Genomic DNA, 19,448 nt, shown 5'->3' with positions numbered 1-19,448 from the left:
ATTAATGTCTATAGGAGCAACAAGGAATTGTGAGCAATGATTTTTTTTGAGAAAAAATTGTGAGCAATGACTGTTTACAAGTGTTAAAGATCGTTGTTAATTTTACTCCCAAGTTCTATTTGAGTTTGTGTTTTGGTCTCTTCTTAGTCTGCATGATATTATCATCAGTTTAATATATTGGGAAGGCGTGCTTGGTAGCATTGTTTGCAAGTAATAAACGACAATTCTTCTTTAAATGTGTAATTTTTTGTTGCCTTCAATGCTATCGATCGTGTGGTTGCTGGGTAAGGAACATTTTTTCCAAGGGAAGCTAATGTTAGAAAACAAGTTTCCTCCATATTTTTCAGGCACTTTTGTGCAACCAATTGAAGCATGGGACTGAGAAAGCTCTGAAAAAAAAATAAAATGCTTTTGAGATATATTATACTATGAAATGCGAACCATTATGGGAGAGATCTAAAGGGTGCCGATCATTTTCTGAAATTTTACGTAGGTTTACAAGGTCAAAAAAGGTGAATTTTGGATTCTGCTGCAGAAGTATCACTAATTTCTTCATTCCAATATTAAAATAGTGATGGTGGAGGTTACAGAAGAAATATATAAAGCAACAATGTGCATCTTCAACTAAATCTTATATTATTATTGTTTACATCTAATCACTTCAACAAGACATATAAAGTGGACGGGGCCCTTTTCAATATGCGTCCTAATCTTCAGCAATGTGAACGTGGTCGTCCACAGTAAGCTTTGCACAAAAGACCCTGTTCTTCGTGCTACCCTTCTGTGAGAATATTGTTGACCTACTCACCTACCCCAGGCAACTCTTGAAATCAATTAGACTGGTTAGTTCCTCACGAATGAAATATCATAATGGTGAATTGTTACTGAACACATTCAACCCAACCATATTGGGCAGTGTGGTGCACTCAGTTAAGGTAGACAAATTATCAGTCCTTGAAACAAATCAGTTTGCGACATGCTTGCGCACATAATTTTGTGGATACATATTTAGCAATACAGATTTACTGGCACCATATGGTACATCATTTGAAAGTTCTGTTTCTTGTTTAGCTGGATTGCCTTTCAGTTCAGAGCATCGAAAATTTCAAAATTCGCACGGCAAGAAAAACCAAACTTCTGAGAGATTCATATGACATACATGTTTCGTGTGTAGTTCATGCATGCAACATGTATTTGAAGACTTATTCTGGTAAAGGTCCTTTATTCTGACAGCTTCGACCACCTTTGCAACTTTACATGCCATCTTCCCATATCTGCCTTCCATATAGATCAGATCACATTACCCTTGCGAACCCCATAAAAGCAGCCTTTCCTGTTAGGCATATTCTGGTTCTTTACTGGTCAAGAAAGCTTCCAAAACTGAATTCTTCTCTTGGTTGTCACGAAACTTTATCCTCCGCCCATGACCTGGAAGAAGCTCATTTTAGCTAATAAAAATATAATGAGTGTAGAAGTTAAAAAGATAAGCAGCAAAGGAGAGAATGGAGCAAGTTTATAGAAATCAAGCAAAAGGTTGTTGCGGTCCTCAATTACCACATTTCTTGTCCAAGAACATGTTAGAATTTGACGAAATCTAGAAAGACCTCATTGCCTTCGAGGACCCTAACTGAACTTCTTAACAAGAGGAGAATACCCACCAGGTAGAATCCACTGAAAGTCCAGCTCTAATAACTTCCTGATGCTCTTGAGTTGCAAGCTAACTGCCAATTCACATTTCAATCTTTGATTAACAAGAGAGAGAGAGAGAGAGAGAGAGAGAGAGAGAGAGAGAGAGAGAGAGATGACAAAATAATGAAGTCCAGTAGCTGTACCGGATTGCCTGTTATATATCTCATGAAAAGTCAGTTCAGTGTCTCGAGATTTGGCAAGATGATCTCCAGTGAACAGAACCTTTAGTGGCTTGTAGTACAAGCAGACTGAACCCTGCCAATAAGGTTGGGAAAGCAGCATTCTTAAGGAGCCATGACAACAATCCTTCTAAAAGTAATAAGATCACCATAGCTTAAAATGTTACCTTACAAGGCTAAATTGTTAGACTTAAACCTAACACTATATTTCAAGGATGTCACACAAACAATTTCAAAATGGGATCCAAATGTTTGGACATTAATACATTGATTTTAAAAAGACTCAAGTATGTATATATTTGCTCATGATATCTTTTAGTATAGATAATCACAGCCACTTTCCACATGAATATCTAATCAATTTGGAACAGCTCTGTGACTCCTAACAAATTTGTACTACAACAAGCTGGATTGCCAAAATATAGACATGCATGCACACAAACAAGTTAGATAGAAATATCATGAAATTTAATAGCACATCCATGCATAAGTATCTGCATGCTCATATGTTGCCAACACCAGGTAGCATATCCTAACCATTGTTTTCTGTAAAATAAATCACTGAGTCCCTAAATAGTATTAATATGAAAAACTATATCTGCAATAAACATTTCTGTCCGTTTATATGTGTTGGCATATGCATCCTTGGCCATGCATTAGTATTTATATTCTAACATAATTTCCAAAATGAGTATTTCTCTAAAGGGTTCATAATGTTTAGTCCAGATCCCCCAAAATGGAAAAAATATATTTTCCTACTTTCTGGTAAGTCAAACCCAGATTTTGGGGTGCACAGATGCCCCATTTATTTGGTGCTTCTTTGTAGATTTATTGCTTCCTTGACGCAATAACTGTATACTTTCCAATTTAAAGAAAAAAGAATATTCAATTTGCAATAAAAGTCTGATTTTCTCAACTAATCAATCCTTTTTTTCTTTGCAACATCCGTTTTCTGTCTGCGTCTGAAAATCAAAATATTTTCTTACTTCAGTATGGCCTGGAGTGTGGATGAGCTCGAAATCAGTGCCAATGCTCCATGGACCATCTCCATAAAGTTGCATCTCCACATCTGCAGTATGGGCCTCCACCTGGTGAAATTGCAGGATATTGGCAGGTCAGAAAACTAAATCATGTACATGGAGGCTTCACATTCAACAAATCATGCATGGCTTGAATTCCAACCTGAATTATTCTAATGTCTACTATGTAATTCAATGGAACGAGTTTCAAAATTTCTGAGTTCTGGACATGCCCCGTTCGTCAGAGGAGGCAACTGAAGCTCTTTAAACAAAAGCCTCAATTACCTTTTCATAGGTAAACTTCCTTCTAATGGCACTCATGACAACCATTCTGAATGATCCTAGTTGGTATTGCATTTTTTCTTGATCCATTTTGTATGTAGTAGAAGCATCTGTTGATAATACAGAGAGAAGATAAAGATGGCTTTGCGAAAGCATGTGTCATTAATACCTTTCATGTATGAGTTGACGTTTTAGAACTGTAACCTTTTCTTCCAAGGAAGCTTAATCTTCCAAAACTACGTGGTACCTATGATGACAACACTTCATCCCTGACCTTGCATGATTTCTAACTTCATAGCCACTTATCCTTTAAAAACCCACTAAATTTCCCCGATTTGCAGTATATACAGCAAGCAAATATTTACTACAATTGAAGGTTAATGACTCTATACCTAACTAACTTGACAGGGCGGTCTTCAAAATTCTGAAAATGTTTTTCACAATATCTCATGCATAAAGCATTTATTTTCACTGTATTTTTCTTTTGTTTATGCTTTTTCAGGCTTTTTATGGTTTTCATTCTTCCTCCAGGAGGCTGTCCATTATTTTTCTTTACTAATAAATTTTAATCAATTCTAACCAGCCTCCTGTATCACCAAAAACAAGTCGCACGTCCTTTATTCTAGATGGTAGCTAAAATACAAGTCACAGTTTGATGCAATCATACCGAAGAATTTAGCAAATATTGACTATGTAAAAGATGAAGATGATAAAGCATGAGTCTTACATCTCCTGAATGGAGAATTCTTTCACACCTCAGTCGCTTGGCCCACTTTTCATGATCTCCTACATCATCCCTGTTCAAGAAAATTGGCTGGTAAACTTCCCCCTTCCCAAAGAGTAAAAATCAGTTAATATTGTTAGGCTTCCATTATCATACTTATGAGTCAAAAACATGTAGCGTGCTCCTCCAAGTTTCTCAATGTTACGTACCAATATCTCTGTAAATCTTGGGCTGCAAAACATGATACCCTATAATCAGCTTATTAGTACGAGAAAATGGCATGTTTTATGATTTTGACTTCTTAAACCACTTTCAGAAGTTCTTTTTTTGAAAATATTTAGCATGATAACAGTGAGGCATCCCCTGGAGTGACACATTTTCAAAAGTTCAAAAATGAAAAAAGAAGCCGTAAGACAATTAACCTAGATTATACACTACCACAGAACTACAAATAAGTGGCGTCTAACAATATAAATAGCTGTTCTCGATTGACATATGATTGTCAATTTTATGAAGCAATGGACCAGTAGATGCATCCGAGCGAAGCTGTTCCAGAAAGACTTGGTTTTGTTAGGTTGCACATTGCACAAGTTAGCTTTATCATATAATCCTGTGTAATTAATTTACTAGCCTTGGCAAAAATATCAGGTCAAGGGTATTATAATAGTCGTGATGTCTTTTTTTATTGTCTTAATCATACAGGTATACAAATTGCATTTAAATGGCGAGCAAATTGCACGGTAGTATTTTAATGTTAAATTTTCAAATCAAATGAAATTTCAAAAGCATAATATATTTTTTCCCTTTTCCTTCAAGAGAGTGCTTCAAGTTTATCAAAAGAGGAGCTCTAATTAAATTGTCATTCTTGTTATATCTTCTTGCTTTTATCAAGTGTCTTGAACTTCTCATTTATATGCCAACCCGTGCCACCAAGCAACCAGTCCGGGGCTTGGTACCGGTATAACAGATGTTGGCTTCAAATATTAAACAAATGCAAATTTTGGCTTCTACAATAGCCATAAAAAAGTTGACCTAAATTATTGCTTGTCACACATACATGCATGCATGCATAGATACATACATGCATACATACATACATACATGCATGAATGAATATAGACATGCACATACATGCATGCATGCATATAGACATGCACACATACATGCATACATGCATGCATACATACAGCTCAATATTTGCTTTTGTGATGTAATGCTCGATTTCTGCTGTGCATTAAGAGATCCTATACAACTCTAACTACCATTACATGGCTTCCTACATCCTGGATTACCTAATGATGTTAGATTTACCTATCAACAATTATGTTCCCATCAGGGTGAGTGATGAGATAGGAAGTTGCTCCATAAGATGACTCAGAATGATAACCGCAATGATAAACACCCTGGAAACATAATCTATATATGAGTAAGTTCTGAAGTATGAAGTTGCTGCCTAAACATGATACACCATAATCGAAAGGAAAATATCAGAATCAATATGGAGACAACATCCGAGTGTCTTTTAACCTGCTTCCCTATAGGTCATTACATAATTGTCATTCCAATTTATAAGTGGTTAAAGGGTGTGCTGATTAGTAAGAGTTGCAATAAGGTACAAGCTGCCTTTTCCAAATGCATATATCTTGACAGTGTGGAATGGAAACTACAGTTTAATAACTGGAATCAGATATATTTGATGTTGTGATTGTTGAAATGATGAATGATTTTTTTCAAGCCACACTCACTCCAACTTTACATCCAAAGACGAAAATGCTCCAATTGCCATTTCTGTATAATGTGGCTTAGATAAGTAAGCGTTAAGCTAGTGTTGGAGCAAAGGCCAATTTGAAAACCACAAAAAGCATCAAATGCATAAATATATATGAGATGCGTCTTCTAGTTTTCATTCTAATCTAGCAGGAAAACACATAATTAGCTATTTGCATGATAAGTCAGCAGAAAGAAGTCTCCACTGCATCCAGGCCTGATCTTGAGTTGTTGATCAATGTGCAATCTTGAGAACAGCCTTGGTCTACAGTGGACCTATCTGAATTTGGGTGTAATAGCCAACCTGCAAGTGCAGATTAGGCAACCTGCAATCCTAGTTGCTTGGAAACAGGACTTAGAAATTAAGGGCAAACTAAGCACACCCTATAGATTCATAATTCAAATAACTGCATGGTTTGAAATCAATTAGTTGATGAAAAAGAAAAAGAATGAATTAGAAGCAATATACTGGAAGTGTCTGCTCATCTACTGGAAGAGGAAACATTTTCTGCACTTCTAGAATCTTCTTTGTAGGTTTCTCAGTATGTATGGAGCTCGTTGGACAGGAAAGCAGTGCCTGCAACAGAATAGAAGGATAAGAGAAAACAACATTACTACTTACATGAGTGTATCATCCTTTGTTGATATACCTTGCTACATTTTATGCAATGATACAACTGAATATCCTCGAGTGTCCAGTGTGATCTCTACTATATGAATCTTAATCTTCTTGCAAGAGCTTATATCACTCTGCTTGGATGACAACACAATCATCATGAGCTTGATTCATATAGCCTTAGCAGAGGAAGTTTAATTTTAAATTTAATTATTAAGTACGATCAAATCTTTGAGGGACCAGAAAAAAGAAGATATAGTTTCTAAAACTTTTACCGCTAACCTTAGACCAACATATGGTGGATAAAGTGTAAGGATTACATGCCACAGATTTTGATATTCAGCACAATACTGAAATGTCATACGACAAAAAGCAGTCTTATTCTTAACCTTTGTTCAGTGATGCAAAAAGTAGGAGTAAAGCACATAATGAGGGTGTAATTGTAATTTGGATTCACATTCCACATCCTTTCTAATGTGAAGCATGCAAAACAGCTTTAACCTTATAAAACAAACATGTGGCCAATCAATAAATATCTCCTTAATCTCGAATTAATAAAAATTGCCTTTTTATGGTTTGGCCTAAAAAGATGGAGCAACATTGAAGGAGATGATCTCATGTCATGCGTTGATGCAGCAAATGACCATTTTCCTTTTCATAATGATTAGCTTAGCACTAACCATAACTTGGCATGTCGTTGATATAACATCACTTTGCATCAAAACTTTAATTCTTTCTTTCCAATTAGTTCAGAACCTGAAGCCGGCCCTCTACGATTCATTGCCAAATTCCTGGCTATGCAAAGGAAACTTACCTCATACTTTTGCATAATTTAAGCGTTTAAATCGTTAAATAGTGCATTTAGTAACATTTGATCACCTGCAGAGCCTTGATCCTTTCCTCCTCGCAGCTCGGCTGCTTAATCACTGCAGATTGTTCATCGATCCGAGTAAAGATTTCCTTCAAAAAAATTCGGACAGATTACAAAAACAAGTGATTTCAGCCTTCCAAACACCCTCACATTTTTCAAACGCAAACATCGCGACTAACTCAGCAGGTGAAACCACTTACCGGAGCCATCCAACGGCAGGCATCGCAATCAATACACCGGTGATCTGCAGATAGATGAATAAGAATCAAAAATAAAAGAAAACTACGTTTTAGAAAAAATCAATCAAACTCCAATCACAATCATCACAAGAACATCAAACGTTCCTGATTGTGAGATTTTTAAAAAAGAGAACTAGAGCTTTTGGTTCTTACCAACGAAGAACTCTCCCTCCGCGTTCTGGGGACGCCGCCGACGAGTCCGGGGCGCGGCAGCGGTAGCGCTCACCACAAGGTTCCGGCTGGCATTTCGGCTGTTTCGGGCGGAATGGAATGGATTCGGAGTCCGAAATTTCGGGCAGAGGAGAGTATCTCTCAAAGCCATTTCATTCCCAAGTTTTTGCGATCTTTGTTTGTACGGTACCTCAAGCGAAGGGAAAAAGAGGGAGCTCGAAGAGATGCGAAACGTTGTAGGTGAGAGAAGTATTCTTTTCTCTTTTTTTTTTTTGGTTAAGAGGAAGAGGCTGAGGCTGAGGCTGTCAATGACCAACTTCCTCCAATGTTTAGAATTTTTTTGGTTAGTGGACGAAAGGGCATACGTTGGCAATCTTATCCACATGCCGGAACGATCTCGAATGCGATTCTATTAACTTGAGCTCCAAGACGGAGCCCCAACCCAAAAATATCCTAAGCCGGTGCTGGGCCCAAACTTGTGATCGCACATGCTTAGGCCCGGCCCAATATTATTAATAATAAATAGATGTTCTGTTTGCCACCTTTGGGTGGACCTGATCACGGTCCGGTTCTAACCGAAAAACCGAACTGGAAAGAACCGAACCGGAAAGAACCGAACCGGAATCGAAACCGTGTCTCACGATTCTTAACCGAACCGAAACTTTGAGGAATATGGTTCAGTTAAGGTTCCAGGTTTGATGGAACTGAACCGGAACCAGAAAAAAAACGACTATTTTACCCCTCCTAACAACTAAAAAACGGCTAGTTTGAAGGGCATTTTGGAAGCCCAAGCATGCGTTGACGATTGGAGAAAGATAATGTAGATTACAAAATAATACATTTGAGGACGGTGAAGACTTATTTGACATTGGAACAAGCGGATCGCTACAGCCGGCGGCAATGATAGTGATTGATCATTGAGGTAAGGAGGTTAATTGCTCAACCATGAAGATAAGTGAACTACGAGGGCTTTGATTCTTCTAAACCTCAAGAGGATACGTAGGTAGCTTAATTTTAATTAAATTCAAACCTAATTTTTTTTTTTATTTATAATAAAATAAATTAGTTCCAAATTTATTTAATGTAACTTATTATTTTTTTTATAATGCTATCTAGTTGTATTATTAAATTTTACTTTGATAGTAAATAATAAATGAAGTACAAATTATCATTTTGTATTAATTACACAATCTATTTGTATTTAAATTTTTTTCCAAATTAATTACACAATCTATTTTTTTAAAAAAAATTATAATTTATGTTGAAAAATTGGAACCGGAACTGTCTAGAACCAGAACCGAACCGACTATTTTCGGTTCCGATTAAGGTTCTAAGTTTTTGTGAAACCAGAACCGGCGGTTCCGGAACCGTGGTCAGGTCTACCTTTGGGGTAGGAGAAAAAGAGATGTGCGCCTCCTAAATTTGAATACATGCACAGAGTGCAGATGGGAAGATGCAATCAAATTGTTGGGGCAAGAAAGCTTGGCAAGTTAACAAAATAACTTATCCTTTGAGTACATAAATATGACTGATACAATTGAAGATAATATAGATTAACAGAATAATTTTGCCTTAGGTCAATAACTATTATTGATACAATTAAGGTCCCGTTGTCATGATGTCTTGGACATTATTAAAATTGTATTTCAGTAGCATGTCATGAAAGAGGTTGCTGACCAAGAGTGTACAAGCTTTCAAGAACACAGACTATCCTAGAAATACATCTCATGAAGTGGTGACATATCGATGGGTCCCTACTCGAAGCAAATGTAAATTGATGTCAAGTTCAGCATTAGGTTTCTGGATCTGAGAAGATTTTGACCAAATATATCCATTAGATTTGCAGGGAGGAAAAGTTATTTAATATGGTCCCGATTCGCCAATTAAGACAGACATCTTAATCACTGCTAGACCCATAACGGCATTGGATCTCCTCTCCTTCAATAAGCCTCTCCAAGGCATCAGAAGGGAGGCCAATCATGTCTAGGGTCTTCTCCCAGACCTCCTGAGAGGTTTCTAGGTTGTGTGCTTCTTCAGATGCATTCATCGGACGGCAATCGTGCGAGATGTAGGCACAAACAGGCCACTCATCCGCCTTCAAAACCCCACAGTACTCTGGGACCTGAGGATCGGTGGCTGCAAAGAGAGTGCTTCGAGAACCTGCAGTGGAACACCAAGATCTCTTCTTTTCATCTTGAGATGAGATGAATAATAAATAGTGATGTGGATTATAGTTCCGCCATCGAGAAGAGGACTCTTTACCTTCCTGGGCATCGAAGATGAAGTAGGGAATTAGACGATAACCTGTTACAACGACCCTAGGTAGATCTCTGGCCTGCAATTGTGTAGGATGTTAGCTTCCATGAAGCATGCAGCAAAGAAGCACAATGCGTTCATCCAAAAAAAAGGAAGCACAATGCCCCCAACACTTCAAAATGTCTCGACAACTTTTTAAGGGGAATAATAAGTCACTCAATAATACCTATAGAAGTAAGCAATCCTTCTTAAGATTGCGCAGGTATCTTGGCTGCTCCCCTGAGGGAACAGAGGTTTTCATTCCAAGCATTGAGGAACCAGAGTCATTGGCTAGGTGGATTTAGCAGTTTTACAAAATTGTTCAATAAAAAGTGAGGTGCTCAAAATATTTCTAGCTGTTCTTTTCGTACTTTAGTCTCCCATACAAAACAAGTGCTTGGATTTATGGCCACCCTTTCCCAGAAAATGCCTTAAGATGGGCATGAAAGATTCAAGTCCATACTCAAGTTTACCAGGGAAGCATATTCCAGAAACACCACAATAATGCCTAAGAGCAATTGGCAACTAAATTATGACATATTTGAAATAAAATGGTACAGAGACTCACAACATTTGTGTGCACAATTCCAGGAGAAACACAGACAACACTGATGCCAGCTTCTGCAGGTATTCGCTTGTGAAGGATGCTGCTAAATTTTACCTGATATGGAAATATAATTTTCGCCTCAAGCTCATAAAAACTTCATATAGATTCAAAATGCAGTTTCAAAATTTGATCATGTAGCAGGCAAAAGTCAATGAAACTGTAAGATAACATTAAATAACATGAAGACCCCAACAGAACAAAAACAAAAAAAGAAAAGCTGTATGAAAGGAACTACTATCATTTTTACAAAGACAAATGACACAATAATGATCAGAGGAACTTTATCATACCTGTGCCAGCTTGCTATTTGAATATCCCAGATAACTTGTATATTTTCTTTTCCCAGAAGTCAAATTCATATCTTCTGTGTCAACAAAACCCACAGCATGCATCTACAGGGAAAAAAAGACAACATATACAACCAAATCCCATATGATACATCTTTTTTTTTCCAAGATATCTGAAAGCTTCTCCAATTTATCATCAAATTTTCATTGACCAAATGATTTCAGAATTATCTTTAGATAATCAAATTTTTTAAAGAAGATTTTTTTTTTTTTTTTTTGAAAAGTGAGAATCAACTAATTTTAAAATCATCATACAACTTATTTATCCAATGGAATTTTTAGTGACGACATAATTTATGGATGCTGCTTTTGTTATTTACTGCTATCACTTTTCCCCAGTCTTTTTGTTTATGCATATATCAGGATTATAATAGAGAGTACAATAATGAAAGCTTACATGATGGCAGAGAGCAGAAACTCAATCATCAACTCTGATGGAAGCACACATTAACATTCACAAACATAAACCCTTGAGAATTAAATTGAACAAAGGCAAATCCTCGCCACGTACCTTGAAGTTGTTATTAAAAAGTGTGGAGTCTTGTTAATAAACCAATAAGTAATTGAAATGGGAATTTTAAAGAGAAGAAAATTACATAGTTGAGGATCATCAGTTTGCAACACAGAAAAATAATAGCTTGAATCTGGACTCGTGATGAAACAAACAAAGGAGAGAAATTGTAACAAGCCAGGACCTCACCCAAAAAAGCAAGCTAGAATATATTATTTGGGTTCCTTGGTCCTATACAAGTACCCAAGATATATAGAATGCATAACCGATGTGGGACTAAACACACACCAACACGGATCCTCACATACTCTCCCGATTTAAGCCCTAGCATCCTCACCAGGTTAAGGGTCCAAATCCAATCATAAACAATACGATCAGCTCGTGGTCAGCCCAAATGGACTCGTGCTATAGTATCCCCTAGTCGACATAAGCCATGGGCCTAGTCCACATAGGCCATAGGCCGAGTCCATTTTGATACATTTGTAACAAAATAATCTAGAACCTCGGCCAAAAAGGCTAGCCAGAATGTATTATTTAGATTTCTTGCTCTTATATAAGTACCTAAGATCTACCAAGTCTATAGCTGATGTGGGACTAAACAAACGCCCGCACGGGTCCTCACAAAAGTCAAATGTGGACAATCATGAATTCATTGCTTTGAAACATAATCTAATTACCAGCACTTGAGGCTTAACTAGATGAATGACAATAATATGTTCATGGACCATTACAAGTTTACCATAAAAAAATATACCAGCTTGATTGCGACGCATATATGAAGAGCTTGTTTCTGATCAAAGACAAATGAATTTAGGATCATAGTAGTGGTGGATACTGTATATCAGTTGATTCTGTAAATATGGGATCAATCCTCATGATGGAGAAGTGTGGATACTGTGACAGAAGTGAATTGGAAATTAGCAATTAAGGATAAACAGAAATCAGCAGGTGATGAGGGGGCAGCATGCTTGAACACCATCCTACTATCTTGTTTCCCTCTCTCATTTGTTTTCTTCTTTTTTTTTGACATTTGGGCCTCGCATGAAAGAACAGATGTAGGATTGAAGTATGATATGAGATGGAAGTAGTGATGATGATCTTGGAGATGTGGAAAAGATAGGTTTTTTTTTTTTCGTGGGGGGGGGGGGGGGGGGTGCACTAACAAGGAGATAAGGAGATGGGAACAGTAAATGATGCGAGTGCATCTGTATAGATTCTAGATGCTGGCAAAGAGAAAAGCAATTGTTAGTGTTGTGGTCAAAACACGAGGGTGATAGGCAAGAATCAACTAGCCAGCTAGCCACCTCATTCTTCGTGTAAACTTATCTTAGCTCTCTCAAGGAGCAAAAGTTGTGTAACAGAGACCTTTGTGGGAGGTGGACGAGATGGTAGTTTTGGACCTGCGGTGGTGGAAATGGAGGTGAGATTGGAAAGGTTAACAGTAATAGTAATGGGAGGTGATGAAGGTAAGCATATGGAGAATGGAGGTGTTGGATAAACCAGTTAAAGAAGGGAGAATGGTGGGTGACCATATAGAAGAGCTGACGGAGATGGCATCAAGATGATATGTAGCAAGATAGCAATGGAGAACATGTAGATAACGGATAGTGACACAACTTTAAGAGCTGATGGTGAATGGTAGTGATGGAGGTAGGAAAAGGTGGAGTTATGGAAGTTGATTGTGATAGGGTTAATGCAACAAAGCATATAGGAAATGGATGATGGGGATTTATTGATAGAGATGGAGAATTAGGGCGATGTGGAGAGCAAGCAGAGGAGAGTCTGGGGTTAATGGATGACATCTGGATGATTATCCTTGCCTTACTTCTTGTCTCTTTTCTCTGATTTTCTTCCACATCAATTATCAAAGGTGGGAGAGCATTATCCCATTAATTAAATAGTTTGATGGCAAATGTGCCTAGATAATATCTACATACTATAATCCGAGGAGACAAGATTATGGAGATGATCAATAGATTCTAAGAGTGCATTCTCCTATAAAAGGATGTGATTCAATTAAATGAGGATGATGAGGAAGAAGAAAGAGAAAAACAGAATTGTAGGACAGGGTTAGAGCTCGTGGAAGACGGAAAAGAAAGGAAACATGGCTGCAGTTTGATAAGCCACTCCTTTATCAGAAGATGGCTTGAGATGAGTATTAAGGGTATGGTACAGAGTACAGGTGTGTTGGTACAATAATTGTCCAAGTATCCACTGAATCATCTAGATTGCCACATAGCACAGAGAGAAATAGAAAGAAGGGGGGGAGGGGGGGGGGAAGGGGGTCGGTCCGGCTTTAGACATTTTTGGGATAAATTTGAAGTGAATCTTGTTCTTTATAGCTGAAGGTAGTGCAAAATAAAAAATTCACTGGAATCTTGATTTTCATCAGTGAACATTATCATACTTCACAAACTCCAAGTTGAACGAAGATTTATGGAAGAGATGATGTTTTAGTTAGATACCAAAAGAATGTACTTGAATGTATCAGTACTTTAAAAGGTAGTTAATTACAGATAACTTACAATGGAATTAACATTGATAATTCTGCTTGGAGAGCCACGAAGAAGAGATGGCAAAAGCAACATTGACAGTAATGCTGGGGCCAGATGATTCACTTGCATGTGTTCTTCATAACCATCCTTTGAAAAACGTTGAGGCTCTAAATAAAAGTGATAAAACAAATTAGCTAGGTTAAAGCACTCACATTAAGAATTATATAATGGTTGAGAAAAAAAAGGTCAAAATAGCAGAAGTTTTTCCTTATTTTTTAATAATATGTTTGGTTATACATATATTGCAGATACCACTATTAAAAGCAAAATAGGACTAAGTATGAGGTTCAAATTTACGAACGATGACCCAAAAGACTGTATTGCAATCCCTTGGGCACAAAACAACAAAGGAGCTGTTAAAATAGTTGCCTACACAGAAAATGCCATGAGAAAAATTACTGGTTCATTGAAGGGTTCTTGTTAAAGCATGTGAATACATCTCGGTATCCATAGAATTTATGATTTCATGAACATGCGTATCCATATCACAGAGCACATTCATACTATATGGCAACACTAGAACAAGTTACATGATCCTATATGCTCACTGTATAGATGTGTGAATGTTCATGTGTTCTAATATATACCATGCTGTCATCCTATCTGGATTTTGGGAATGTGCCGTGTTGAATAACATGACAAGTGACACTTTTCCCATTCCGACCATAGCATTATTTAGTGTTTTATATTCAGTTTGAATCCAATGATAACAAAAGTGTTGGCCTTGAATCTGGAAAAGGAAAAAAAATATATCCCACTAACAGTGAAATGAAGTAAAAAATACAGCATAATTGGAGAATTTGGTTGATCAGACAAATCCAAACACGTTCACCCTCTTCAACAAAATAGCCCACCAAGCTTTGGAATTTCAGCACACATGAGAAAACTTTATTCCATGAATGCAAGAAGCAACATCTCTAACGATATGCCATCAAGTAGAGCAGTCAAGGAAAACAAAACTGTTAATAAATATTATTATGAAAATTAATAAAGGGTATGTTGTCTAGAATCATCATATGCAGTTTAGTCAAAAGTTTTAGCAGCTTTTTTCAAAATTATTTAGATTCTGAAAAATTGTGTGAATATCTTTTCGACAATACTTGTTGCCTTGTTGGTTTTATGGAAAGAAACAAACATTTCAATTGGCCTTGCAAGATCTATAGCAGGATTAAAAAAAATAAAATAAAATGAAACCATGAGGCATTCAGCTGGCTAGAAAACTAGCACATAATGAAATTACAAGTCATAATACGAAGTCAAATATAATAAATCAAATGTTAATGTGTTCCGTACAAACCTCCTATAGTGAAAATGCCAGCATTGTTGATCAATGCATGCAATGGTCCAAGACGAGCATTCCAAGCTTCAGCAAATCGTACAACAGAGTCGAGGGAAAGCAGATCAAGCTCCATAACCTTGATAGGAGTACAAAAATTGAACAAAATCAATCAGCGAGCAGCTTACATGAGTTAAATATTCATTGGAGCAGATAAGAAAGAGCAATTATCACTCAATAGATGACAGCATATGTCAAGATAGCTTTACATTTCAACAGATTTCATTTTGTTGGTGTTAGTAGGTTGTTCCTGCAATCACACATACACTTCTGCTGCATGATATATACTCTACATTTAGGTGTATGCAAATCTAAATATAAAAAGAACAAAGTTATTTTTTTCTTTTGCATGATGTAAGATTTCTACCTGAACCAAATAAGATAGATGCCTAATTTTTAATTAGAATTGCCTGAGCACATAAGAGTGGGTGCCTGTCTTTCATAGATTTATGCAACAATATAGATTGTTAATTAACTAGCAATTAATCAGGCAACAATTGCACTCATATTATAAAATAGCGGAAGAGCACCCTCAGTATCCTTAAAATTCATATGTAATAATTAATTAATCTAGCAATCATATCTTTGAAGTAAAAGAAAAAAAAAAAAGCTTAATGGATAACCATTCAGAAGATGAAGTTAAAAAATGCTAAATATGTAGTGCAACCATTTTCAGCATAAGGAAGTCACGTGGAATTGATGCAAAGATAATAGGGCACAGAATCCCAATCTCACAGATTTAGGATTATTCTTCTCCTTGCCTTGAGCCCATATGGGATCTGTACGTGCTCCCTTGACTACTATTCAACCTTGACAACTCCCTTATCCTGAGCTAGAGCACCATCCTTTTACTGAAGTAACTAGAGACAGAGTCTTATTTTGTTAAGAATTCAACCTGCTACACAGAGTCATCAAAAAACATGAGTGTGGTTGGCAGGCTTTTAACAAGTTCTCAAAACTCGTGTGCTTACAATGAGGTCCTCAAATATAAAAACATATCTTATGTTAAATCTCGAATAAGTTATTTGCCAGAGATGTTTGACTTGAGCTTATTGTTCTTGCAGAATAGCCTATTTTAACTGGAGTTGTAGAAACTTGGATATACTTATAGAATCTACATAGGAGGCAGTTCTGTTGATAATCTGGATTCAGGGGAACAAACAACCTTGCACCAGAACTTGTGAACATAAACCCACAATAACAATCCACCTTTTATCTCTGCTCTAAAAGGTTGCCCCATCTCTATCAGGCAAGCAACTACCTAGGAAAATCACTTTTATTATCATGCATTGATTTTGATTTTTCTACATTGTTTTCCTTATCACTTTTCTTTTCCTGTCTGTTTTTCTTTCCTGTTTATGTTTATAGAAAGAAATCAGGAAGCAGTCCTCTTGTACTCCTCCCACTACATATATTTGTTATCTATTGCCTTTCAATAGGAGTGAAAAGAAATATGCTGCAAAGTATATCTTGCTAGGATTATCTTTGTAGTGTCTTTGTACTACCAGTTGATCATGTCAAGTCCCCCTATAGTAGTAAAACTCCATTTGCATTTAATTTTTGAAGGCCAGAGCTCTTCTCCCCCTGTAGTCCTGTACTATATACTACTTGTAGTCTTTCTATCACAATCACATTTACTGAAGCCCATTTTTACAGATCACTGATGACCATTCTTGCAGTAAAACGAAGAAGTAAAAGATATCTATATGTTTGACCAATGGTGGCCCATGAAGTTGTATTTGTTTCATAAGACTGAGATCGAAGCAGACTATAGTTACAACATAGTACAGACGCTGGTGGAGCACCAAAAGCCTAATAACCTCACTGATGATTTAGAAATTCTTAGAAATGTCCAATAAAGAACTCACGATAGGGCTTAGTTGAGCAAAAAAAAAAAAAAAAACCAAAAAAAAAAAAGAAATCATGAAAAAAATCACTCAATGGGTATGATTTGTGGGATAAGAAAAAAACCTGTTCCGCCCAACTATAGTAAGTGTATTAGTACATACCTCAACATTAAGCGGTAGCCCCATTCCAGCGTTTTCATTCTGCCACTTCTGGATCAGCTCGTGAGCTAGTTTTGTTTTTCTAACAGCCATTACAACATGCGCTCCTGAGTGTGCAAGTTGCCTGTTCCAGTCCATGGACATCCCATTATTAACACAAAGGTAAAAGGCCATAATCAGGAACACAGAACAGAAGATAAGCTTCTATATAGAAACTCAATTGGAGTTCCAATTGTTTGTTAAGACCCAAATTCAGGGAAAAATGAAGGCATTCTCAAATTAAACCAACCTGAGAATAACCTAGTCGGTTAAATATTGCACAGTTGTATTCTCCCATTCTCTGACTATGATTATTTGTCAAAGAAGAAATGTGAAATAAAGTTCGAAAGAAAATTTGAACACAGATGTGAAGCCTCGTCACATCTAACTACTATTAGCATCTGGAAGAAATCTATAAGCATAAATTCGTCCAAAAATTGTAATAAAGATCATCTCGAAATCATCTTCTGATAGATATATCTACCAAAAAAATAAAAACTAAGCTAAAATGAAGCTAAGAAACCCACCAAACTAGTTGCCATCAAAATTTACCAACAAAAGGGAAGAAAAGAAGAATCTTTAGAAGAAGAATACGAAGCGGACCTGGCGATCTCGAGACCGATTCCACTGGTGGCACCGGTGACGATGCAAGTGATCCCATCTAGAGGGGGGAGAGGCAGAGGGTTCTCCAAATGGCTGGCAGCGATCCTCTGGAAAAGAAACTCACCAACGATACTACACCAGCCCCTCGCCCACTCGATCCAACCCAAATCTTCCTTCTTCCTCCAGCCGCTGCCGGTGTTCCTATCGCCGTCGCCGGAGGAGGAGGAGGATGAAGAGGCCGGCGAGCCCATTGCGCGTTCTTTTCCTTCGTTTCTTCGAGGAGGGCAGAAGAGGGGTTGAGTCCACTCTAGGAGTGTTCGAGATCTGAGGGGGTTGCGACTTGCGAGGGTTTGTCTTACTCTCGTGGCCCATCACAGCAATGGTGTGGGGGAGTTAAAAAATTAACGCTGGCCAGTTGTTTTCCCCCGACCGAAACTAAAATGTGCGTGCGCGTTGCTTGTTGAAATGTGGCTTCGCCTCTTGGTGTGGACCCATAGGAATCCATGAGCGTCATTTACTTGATCTCGTTGCCTAGGTTTTCGACGACGCCCGTACGTTGATTTAAATGGTCATAACCATCAAAGTCGTTCTCGAAGATAATTTTATAAATACTTATTCACGGAGTGTTTTTATATTTTATTCTTATCTCTTTTTTTTCACCATGTTATTATAAGTTATTTTTTTCTATTTTTATACTTTCTAATTATAGCCGACCATGATTCGAACTTGAACTCAGAAAATGTTAAATTTTAAATAGACTCGATCCAACTAAAAATAACTATAACTTAAATTCAAAGCTTGAGCCTATGATCAGCTTGATATCTAACAAATATAATTTATTTATTTTATTTTTTTATATTTATGCTGTACATATGCATACTAATATTTAATTATATTGTTTTAAGTCCTGCAACTTCTTTCATGCACTTATTTCTCATTCAATTTTTTTTTCTAATTAATACAAACAAACATTCATCTCGACTATCTGATATCTTAAATTTTATAATTTATAATACTATAGTTTTTATTATTATTTTATAATTTTGTTTTTAACTCCCCAAAGTATGTTTAAAACTGGCAAATGTTACGGCAGAGAAATCATAAAAATTCCCGCACTCGCGAGAAAATGTCATTCTCGTGGAGCGACTTCCTTGGAGTACGTAAGTCGAGACATGCAGTTTCTTACGAGAGGAAAGCCAAGAAGGTCTTTAGTGTCGCATGTCTCGTAATAAAAAAATACTTGGAGTCTCCGGATGGCTGTCGCTTTTGATTAAATTATGGTGATTAACACGTCTCCGTCCGTGCAGTCGAGCCAATTTTAGCTACAAACTGTTCAAGGATGCAGCTTAGTACTTACCTGGAAGCTTGACATAAAATTTTAGCTACCGATCATGAGAACCCCTGAAAGAGCTGGAAGGGAGTATGCTATTCCAGCTGAATGCAACATTTGCAGACTGGATGAACAACAGAGGGAACTTATGGCATCTATGTTTGATATCAAAATGTCAGAAAGAGCACCTACATCTCACCAAAGCATGCTTACTTGCAGAGTTCTGATTGAACTTGGTGCTACAACATACAGTGTAATAGGG

General features: G+C 37.0%; 2 protein-coding genes across 5 annotated transcripts; both read right to left on the bottom strand.

Annotated features, from left to right (window-relative positions):
* Positions 1-936: 936 nt before the first annotated feature.
* Positions 937-7,963, bottom strand: LOC103718713 (metallo-beta-lactamase family protein). 4 transcript variants are annotated; one of them, XR_016398661.1, is made up of 11 exons: positions 7,540-7,963; positions 7,348-7,391; positions 7,156-7,236; positions 6,130-6,237; positions 5,205-5,296; positions 4,050-4,124; positions 3,897-3,966; positions 2,855-2,956; positions 1,803-1,944; positions 1,659-1,762; positions 937-1,428 (listed from the first exon to the last, which is right to left on the bottom strand). XR_016398661.1 is itself a non-coding variant. In XM_017845333.4 (11 exons), exons 1-11 carry the CDS (start codon positions 7,940-7,942, stop codon positions 1,337-1,339), a joined length of 1,242 nt encoding a protein of 413 aa, XP_017700822.3. In that variant the 5' UTR covers positions 7,943-7,959; the 3' UTR covers positions 937-1,336. The 4 variants fall into 4 exon arrangements, 3 of the variants coding, with proteins under 3 accessions (XP_017700822.3, XP_089783886.1, XP_089783887.1); XM_017845333.4 differs by having other exon boundaries at positions 1,659-1,721; positions 1,833-1,944; positions 7,540-7,959; XM_089927760.1 differs by lacking the exon at positions 6,130-6,237 and having other exon boundaries at positions 1,659-1,721; positions 1,833-1,944.
* A 1,143-nt stretch (positions 7,964-9,106) lies between these two features.
* On the bottom strand, positions 9,107-18,391 carry LOC103717214 (dehydrogenase/reductase SDR family member FEY-like). Its single transcript, XM_008805522.6, has 8 exons — positions 17,857-18,391; positions 17,218-17,338; positions 15,170-15,287; positions 13,843-13,979; positions 10,750-10,851; positions 10,421-10,513; positions 9,820-9,892; positions 9,107-9,717 (listed from the first exon to the last, which is right to left on the bottom strand). Exons 1-8 carry the CDS (start codon positions 18,105-18,107, stop codon positions 9,455-9,457), a joined length of 1,158 nt encoding a protein of 385 aa, XP_008803744.4. The 5' UTR covers positions 18,108-18,391; the 3' UTR covers positions 9,107-9,454.
* Positions 18,392-19,448: the final 1,057 nt, after the last annotated feature.

This window comes from Phoenix dactylifera, chromosome 16 (genome assembly GCF_051530095.1).
Source record: "Phoenix dactylifera cultivar Ajwa chromosome 16, Ajwa_hap1_PhDact_Kaust_v1.1, whole genome shotgun sequence".
NCBI lineage: Eukaryota > Viridiplantae > Streptophyta > Magnoliopsida > Arecales > Arecaceae > Phoenix > Phoenix dactylifera.
The sequence above is the reverse complement of the archived record's forward strand: the minus strand, read 5'-3'. Positions and strand labels throughout refer to the sequence as shown.